General features: G+C 59.6%; 3 protein-coding genes across 3 annotated transcripts; all 3 read left to right on the top strand.

Annotated features, from left to right (window-relative positions):
* Positions 1-1,926: 1,926 nt before the first annotated feature.
* On the top strand, positions 1,927-3,141 carry LOC134944396 (basic proline-rich protein-like; the record flags this gene model as incomplete). Its single annotated transcript, XM_063932975.1, has 1 exon — positions 1,927-3,141. A coding segment is annotated over one exon (1,215 nt), but the record flags the coding sequence as incomplete, so codon positions are not given.
* Positions 3,142-6,302: 3,161 nt separating this feature from the next.
* LOC134943889 (basic proline-rich protein-like) lies at positions 6,303-7,319 on the top strand (the record flags this gene model as incomplete). Its single annotated transcript, XM_063932460.1, has 1 exon — positions 6,303-7,319. A coding segment is annotated over one exon (1,017 nt), but the record flags the coding sequence as incomplete, so codon positions are not given.
* A 406-nt stretch (positions 7,320-7,725) lies between these two features.
* On the top strand, positions 7,726-8,436 carry LOC134944395 (uncharacterized; the record flags this gene model as incomplete). The annotated part of the gene is made up of 1 exon (XM_063932974.1): positions 7,726-8,436. A coding segment is annotated over exon 1 (711 nt), but the record flags the coding sequence as incomplete, so codon positions are not given.
* Positions 8,437-9,280: the final 844 nt, after the last annotated feature.

Raw genomic sequence — 9,280 nt, 5'->3', positions numbered from 1 at the left:
CTCCCTGCATACCACCTCCTCCCTGCATACCACATCCTCCCTGCACACCACCTCCTCCCTGCATACCACCTCCTGCCTCCATACCATCTCCTCCCTGCACACCACCTCCTCCCTGCATACCACCTCCTTCCAGCACACCACCTCCTCCCTGCATACCACCTCCTCCCTGCATACCAATTCCTACCTGCATACCACCTCCTCCCTGCATACCACCTCCTCCCTGCACACAAACTCCTCCCTGCATACCACTTCCTCCCTTCATACCACCTCCTCCCTGCATACCACATCCTCCCTACATACCACCTCCACCCTGCATACCACCTCCTCCCTGCACACCACCCCCTCCCTGCATACCATCTCGTCCCTGAATGCCACCTCCTCCCCGCATACCACCTCCACCCTGCATACCACCTCCTCCCTGCATACCATCTCGTCCCTGAATACCACCTCCTCCCTGCACACCGCCTCCTTCCAGCACACCACCTCCTCCCTTCATACCACCTCCTCCATGCACAATTTCTCGTCCCTGCATACCACCTCCTCCCTGCATGCCAACTCCTGCCACCACACCATCTCCTTCCTGCACACCACCTCATCCCTGCACACCACCTCCTCCCTGCATACCACCTCCTCCCTGCACACCACCTCCTCCATGCATGCCACCTCCTGCCACCACACTATCTCCTTCCTGCACACCACATCGTCCCTGTATACCACCTCCTATCTGCATATCCACCTCCTCCCTGTATACCACCTCCTCCCTGCATACCACCTCCTCCCTGCATACCACCTCCTCCCTGCATACCACCTCCTCCCTGTATACCACCTCCTCCCTGCATACCGCCTCCTCCCTGTATACCACCTCCTCCCTGCATACCACCTCCTCCCTGCATACTGCCTCCTCCCTGCATACCACCTCCTTCCTTCACACCACCTCCTCTTTGCATACCGCCTCCTCCCTGTATACCACATCCTTCCTGCACACCACCTCCTCCATGCATACTGCCTCCTCCCTGCACACCACCTCCTCCCTGCATACTGCCTCCTCCCTGCATACCACCTCCTCCCAGCACACCACCTCCTCCCTGCACACCACCTCTTCCCTGTATACCACCTCCTCCCTGCATACCGCCTCCTCCCTGCATACCGCCTCCTCCCTGCATACCGCCTCCTCCCTGCACAACACCTCCTCCCTGTATACCACCTCCTCCCTGCACACCACCTCCTCCCTGTATACCACCTCCTCCCTGTATACCACCTCCTCCCTGCATACCACCTCCTCCCTGTATACCACCTCCTCCCTGCATACCACCTCCTCCCTGCATATCACCTCCTCCTTGTATACCACCTCCTCCCTGCATACTACCTCCTCTCTGCATACTACCTCCTCCCTGCACACCACCTCCCTGCAAACTACCTCCTCCCTGCACACCACCTCCTCCCTGTATACCACCTCCTCCCTGCATACCGCCTCTTCCCTGCAAACCGCCTCCTCCCTGCACACCACCTCCTCCCTGTATACCACCTCCTCCCTGCATACCGCCTCCTCCCTGCATACCGCCTCCTCCCTGCACACCACCTCCTCCCTGTATACCACCTTCTCGCTACATACTGCCTCCTCCCTGCACACCACCTCCTCCCTGTATACCACCTCCTCCCTGCATACCTCCTCCTCCCTGCATACCACCTCCTTCCTGCACACCATCTCCTCCCTGTATACCACCTCCTCCCTGCATGCCACCTCCTGCCACCACACCATCTCCTTCCTGCACACCACATCCTCCCTGTATACCACCTCCTCCCTGCACACCACCTCCTCCCTGCACACCACCTCCTCCCTGCATACCATCTCCTCCTTGTATACCACCTCCTCCCTGCATGCCACCTCCTCCCTGCATACCACCACCTCCCTGCATACTACCTCCTCCCTGCACACCACCTCCTCCCTGTATACCACCTCCTCCCTGCATACCACCTCCTCCCTGCATACCGCCTCCTCCCTGCACACCACCTCCTCCCTGTATACCACCTCCTCCCTGCATACCGCCTCCTCCCTGTATACCACCTCCTCCCTGCATACCACCTCCTCCCTGCATACCACCTCCTCCCTGCATACTGCCTCCTCCCTGCACACCACCTCCTCCCTGTATACCACCTCCTCCCTGCATACCACCTCCTCCCTGCATACCACCTCCTCCCTGCATACTGCCTCCTCCCTGCACACCACCTCCTCCCTGTATACCACCTCCTCCCTGCATATCGCCTCCTCCCTGCATACCGCCTCCTCCCTGTACACCACCTCCTCCCTGTATACCACCTCCTCCCTGCATACCGCCTCCTCCCTGCATACCACCTCCTCCCTGCATACCGCCTCCTCCCTGCATACCGCCTCCTCCCTGCATACCACCTCCTTCCTGCACACCACCTCCTCCCTGCATACCGCCTCCTCCCTGCACACCACCTCCTCCCTGCATACCACCTCCATCCTGCATACCACCTCCTCCCTGCATACCATCTCCTCCCTGCATACCACCTCCTCCCTGCATACCACCTCCTCCCTGTATACCACCTCCTCCCTGCATACCACCTCCTCCCTTTACACCACCTCCTCCCTGCATACCGCCTCCTCCCTGCATACCACCTCCTCCCTGCATACCGCCTCCTCCCTGCATACCACCTCCTTCCTGCACACCACCACCTCCCTGCATAATGCCTCCTCCCTGCATACCACCTTCCCCCTGCACAACATTTATACCACCTCCTCCCTGCACACCACCTCCTCCCTGCATACCACCTCCTCCCTGCATACCACCTCCTCCCTGCATACCACCTCCTCCCTGTATACCACCTCCTCCCTGCATACCACCTCCTCCCTGCATACCACCTCCTCCCTGCACACCACCACCTCCCTGTATACCACCTCCTCCCTGCATACCGCCTCCTCCCTGCATATCGCCTCCTCCCTGCATACCGCCTCCTCCCTGCACACCACCTCCTCCCTGTATACAACCTCCTCGCTACATACTGCCTCCTCCCTGCACACCAACTCCTCCCTGTATACCACCTCCTCCCTGCATACCGCCTCCTCCCTGCATACCACCTCCTCCCAGTATACCACCTCCACCTTGTATACCACCTCCTCCCTGTATATCACCTACTCCCTGCATACCACCTCCTCCCTGTATACCACCTCCTCCCTGCATACCTCCTCCTCCCTGCATACCCGCCTCCTCCCTGCATACCACCTCCTTCCTGCACACCATCTCCTCCCTGTATACCACCTCCTCCCTGTATACCACCTCCTCCCTGCATGCCACCTCCTGCCACCACACCATCTCCTTCCTGCACACCACATCCTCCCTGTATACCACCTCCTCCCTGCATACCTCCTCCTCCCTGCATACCGCCTCCTCCCTGCATCTCACCTCCTTCCTGCACACCATCTCCTCCCTGTATACCACCTCCTCCCTGTATACCACCTCCTCCCTGCATGCCACCTCCTGCCACCACAGCATCTCCTTCCTGCACACCACATCCTCCCTGTATACCACCTCCTCCCTGCATACCTCCATCTCCCTGCATACCGCCTCCTCCCTGTATATCACCTCCTCGCTGCATACCACCTCCTCCCTGTATACCACCTCCTCCCTGCACACCACCTCCTCCCTGTATACCATCTCCTCCCTGCATACCACCTCCTCCCTGCATACCACCTCCTCCCTGTATACCACCTCCTCCCTGCATACCACCTCCTCCCTTTACACCACCTCCTCCCTGCATACCGCCTCCTCCCTGCATACGACCTCCTCCCTGCATACCACCTCCTCCCTGCATACCTCCTCCTCCCTGCATACCGCCTCCTCCCTGTATATCACCTCCTCGCTGCATACCACCTCCTCTCTGTATACCACCTCCTCCCTGCACACCACCTCCTCCCTGTATACCACCTCCTCCCTGCATACCTCCTCCTCCCTGCATACCGCCTCCTCCCTGCATCTCACCTCCTTCCTGCACACCATCTCCTCCCTGTATACCACCTCCTCCCTGTATACCACCTCCTCCCTGCATGCCACCTCCTGCCACCACACCATCTTCTTCCTGCACACCACATCCTCCCTGTATACCACCTCCTCCCTGCACACCACCTCCTCCCTGCACACCACCTCCTCCCTGTATACCGCCTCCTCCCTGTATATCACCTCCTCGCTGCATACCACCTCCTCTCTGTATACCACCTCCTCCCTGCACACCACCTCCTCCCTGTATACCACTTCCTCCATGCATACCACCTCCTCCCTGCATACCACCTCCTGCCTCCATACCACCTCCTCCCTGCATACCACCTCCTGCCTCCATACCACCTCCTCCCTGCATACCACCTCCTCCCTGCATACCACCTCCTGCCTCCATACCACCTCCTTCCAGCACACCACCTCCTCCCTGCATACCACCTTTTCCTGCATACCACCTCCTCCCAGCACACAAACTCCTCCCTGCATACCACTTCCTCCCTTCATACCACCTCCTCCTGCATACCACATCCTCCCTGCATACCACCTCCACCCTGCATACCACCTCCTCCCTGCACACCACCCCCTCCCTGCATACCATCTCGTCCCTGAATGCCACCTCCTCCCCGCATACCACCTCCACCCTGCATACCACCTCCTCCCTGCATACCATCTCGTCCCTGAATACCACCTCCTCCCTGCACACCACCTCCTTCCAGCACACCACCTCCTCCCTTCATACCACCTCCTCCCTGCACAATTTCTCGTCCCTGCATACCACCTCCTCCCTGCATGCCAACTCCTGCCACCACACCATCTCCTTCCTGCACACCACCTCATCCCTGCACACCACCTCCTCCCCGCATACCACCTCCTCCCTGCACACCACCTCCTCCCTGCATGCCACCTCCTGCCACTACACTATCTCCTTCCTGCACACCACATCGTCCCTGTATACAACCTCCTATCTGCATATCCACCTCCTCCCTGTATACCACCTCCTCCCTGTATACCACCTCCTCCCTGCATACCGCCTCTTCCCTGCAAACCGCCTCCTCCCTGCACACCACCTCCTCCCTGTATACCACCTCCTCCCTGCATACCGCCTCCTCCCTGCATACCACCTCCTGCCTCCATACCATCTCCTCCCTGCACACCACCTCCTCCCTGCATACCACCTCCTTCCAGCACACCACCTCCTCCCTGCATACCACCTTTTCCTGCATACCACCTCCTCCCAGCACACAAACTCCTCCCTGCATACCACTTCCTCCCTTCATACCACCTCCTCCCTGCATACCACATCCTCCCTGCATACCACCTCCACCCTGCATACCACCTCCTCCCTGCACACCACCCCCTCCCTGCATACCATCTCGTCCCTGAATGCCACCTCCTCCCCGCATACCACCTCCACCCTGCATACCACCTCCTTCCTTCACACCACCTCCTCTTTGCATACCGCCTCCTCCCTGCACACCACCTCCTCCCTGCATACCGCCTCCTCCCTGCATACCGCCTCCTCCCTGCACACCACCTCCTCCCTGTATACCACCTCCTCCCTGCACACCACCTCCTCCCTGTATACCACCTCCTCCCTGTATACCACCTCCTCCCTGCATACCACCTCCTCCCTGTATACCACCTCCTCCCTGCATACCACCTCCTCCCTGCATATCACCTCCTCCTTGTATACCACCTCCTCCCTGCATACCACCTCCTCTCTGCATACTACCTCCTCCCTGCACACCACCTCCCTGCAAACTACCTCCTCCCTGCACACCACCTCCTCCCTGTATACCACCTCCTCCCTGCATACCGCCTCTTCCCTGCAAACCGCCTCCTCCCTGCACACCACCTCCTCCCTGTATACCACCTCCTCCCTGCATACCGCCTCCTCCCTGCATACCGCCTCCTCCCTGCACACCACCTCCTCCCTGTATACCACCTTCTCGCTACATACTGCCTCCTCCCTGCACACCACCTCCTCCCTGTATACCACCTCCTCCCTGCATACCGCCTCCTCCCTGCATACCACCTCCTCCCTGTATACCACCTCCTCCCTGCATACCTCCTCCTCCCTGCATACCGCCTCCTCCCTGCATACCACCTCCTTCCTGCACACCATCTCCTCCCTGTATACCACCTCCTCCCTGCATGCCACCTCCTGCCACCACACCATCTCCTTCCTGCACACCACATCCTCCCTGTATACCACCTCCTCCCTGCACACCACCTCCTCCCTGTATACCACCTCCTCCCTGTATATCACCTCCTCGCTGCATACCACCTCCTCCCTGTATACCACCTCCTCCCTGCACACCACCTCCTCCCTGTATACCACCTCCTCCCTGCACACCACCTCCTCCCTGCATACCATCTCCTCCCTGTTTACCACCTCCTCCCTGCACACCACCTCCTCCCTGCATACCATCTCCTCCCTGTTTACCACCTCCTCCCTGCATACCACCTCCTCCCTGTATACCACCTCCTCCCTGCATACCACCTCCTCCCTGCATACCACCTCCTCCTTGTAAACCACCTCCTCCCTGCATACCACCTCCTCCCTGCATACCACCACCTCCCTGCATACTACCTCCTCCCTGCACACCACCTCCTCCCTGTATACCACCTCCTCCCTGCATACCACCTCCTCCCTGCATACTGCCTCCTCCCTGCACACCACCTCCTCCCTGTATACCACCTCCTCCCTGCATACCGCCTCCTCCCTGCATACCGCCTCCTCCCTGCACACCACCTCCTCCCTGTATACCACCTCCTCCCTGCATACCGCCTCCTCCCTGCATACCGCCTTTTCCCTGCACACCACCTCCTCCCTGTATACCACCTCCTCCCTGCATACCGCCTCCTCCCTGCATACCGCCTCCTCCCTGCATACCACCTCCTCCCTGTATACCACCTCCATCCTGCATACCACCTCCTCCGTGCATACCATCTCCTCCCTGCATACCACCTCCTCCCTGCATACCACCTCCTCCCTGTATACCACCTCCTCCCTGCATACCACCTCCTCCCTTTACACCACCTCCTCCCTGCATACCGCCTCCTCCCTGCATACCACCTCCTCCCTGCATACCGCCTCCTCCCTGCATACCACCTCCTTCCTGCACACCACCACCTCCCTGCATAATGCCTCCTCCCTGCATACCACCTTCCCCCTGCACAACATTTATACCACCTCCTCCCTGCACACCACCTCCTCCATGTATACCACCTCCTCCCTGCATACCACCTCCTCCCTGCATACCACCTCCTCCCTGTATACCACCTCCTCCCTGCATACCACCTCCTCCCTGCACACCACCACCTCCCTGTATACCACCTCCTCCCTGCATACCGCCTCCTCCCTGCATATCGCCTCCTCCCTGCATACCGCCTCCTCCCTGCACACCACCTCCTCCCTGTATACAACCTCCTCGCTACATACTGCCTCCTCCCTGCACACCAACTCCTCCCTGTATACCACCTCCTCCCTGCATACCGCCTCCTCCCTGCATACCACCTCCTCCCAGTATCCCACCTCCTCCTTGTATACCACCTCCTCCCTGTATATCACCTACTCCCTGCATACCACCTCCTCCCTGTATACCACCTCCTCCCTGCATACCCGCCTCCTCCCTGCATACCACCTCCTCCCTGCACACCATCTCCTCCCTGTATACCACCTCCTCCCTGTATACCACCTCCTCCCTGCATGCCACCTCCTGCCACCACACCATCTTCTTCCTGCACACCACATCCTCCCTGCATACAACCTCCTCACTGCACACCACCTCCTCCCTGTATACCATCTCCTCCCTGTATACCACCTCCTCCCTGTATACCACCTCCTCCCTGCATACCACCTCCTCCCTGCATACCACCTCCTCCTTGTAAACCACCTCCTCCCTGCATACCACCTCCTCCCTGCATACCACCACCTCCCTGCACACCACCTCCTCCCTGTATACCACCTCCTCCCTGCATACCACCTCCTCCCTGCATACTACCTCCACCCTGCACACCACCTCCTCCCTGTATACCACCTCCTCCCTGCATACCACCTCCTCCCTGCATACTACCTCCACCCTGCACACCACCTCCTCCCTGTATACCACCTCCTCCCTGCACACCACCTCCTCCCTGTATACCACCTCCTCCCTGCATACCGCCTCCTCCCTGCATACCGCCTCCTCCCTGCACACCACCTCCTCCCTGTATACCACCTCCTCCCTGCAAACCGCCTCCTCCCTGCATACCACCTCCTCCCTGCATACCACCTCCTCCCTGTATACCACCTCCTTCCTGCATACCACCTCCTCCCTGCATACCATCTACTCCCTGCATACCACCTCCTCCCTGTATACCACCTCCTCCCTGCATACCACCTCCTCCCTTTACACCACCTCCTCCCTGCATACCGCCTCCTCCCTGCATACCACCTCCTCCCTGCATACCGCCTCCTCCCTGCATACCACCTCCTTCCTGCACACCACCACCTCCCTGCATATTGCCTCCTCCCTGCATACCACCTTCCCCCTGCACAACATTTATACCACCTCCTCCCTGCACACCACCTCCTCTCTGTATACCACCTCCTCCCTGCATACCACCTCCTCCCTGCATACCGCCTCCTCCCTGCATACCACCTCCTTCCTGCACACCACCACCTCCCTGCATATTGCCTCCTCCCTGCATACCACCTTCCCCCTGCACAACATTTATACCACCTCCTCCCTGCACACCACCTCCTCTCTGTATACCACCTCCTCCCTGCATACCATCTCCTCCCTGCATACCACTTCCTCCCTGCATACCACCTCCTCCCTGTATACCACCTCCTCCCTGCATACCACCTCCTCCCTTTACACCACCTCCTCCCTGCATACCGCCTCCTCCCTGCATACCACCTCCTCCCTGCATACCGCCTCCTCCCTGCATACCACCTCCTTCCTGCACACCACCACCTCCCTGCATAATGCCTCCTCCCTGCATACCACCTTCCCCCTGCACAACATTTATACCACCTCCTCCCTGCACACCACCTCCTCCCTGTATACCACCTCCTCCCTGCATACCACCTCCTCCCTGCATACCACCTCCTCCCTGTATACCACCTCCTCGCTACATACTGCCTCCTCACTGCACACCAACTCCTCCCTGTATACCACCTCCTCCCTGCATACCGCCTCCTCCCTGCATACCACCTCCTCCCTGTATACCACCTCCTCCTTGTATACCACCTCCTCCCTGTATATCACCTACTCCCT

Source organism: Pseudophryne corroboree, chromosome 7 (assembly GCF_028390025.1).
Source record: "Pseudophryne corroboree isolate aPseCor3 chromosome 7, aPseCor3.hap2, whole genome shotgun sequence".
In the NCBI taxonomy this organism is placed as follows: domain Eukaryota; kingdom Metazoa; phylum Chordata; class Amphibia; order Anura; family Myobatrachidae; genus Pseudophryne; species Pseudophryne corroboree.
This window is presented reverse-complemented; position numbering and strand designations above follow the sequence as displayed.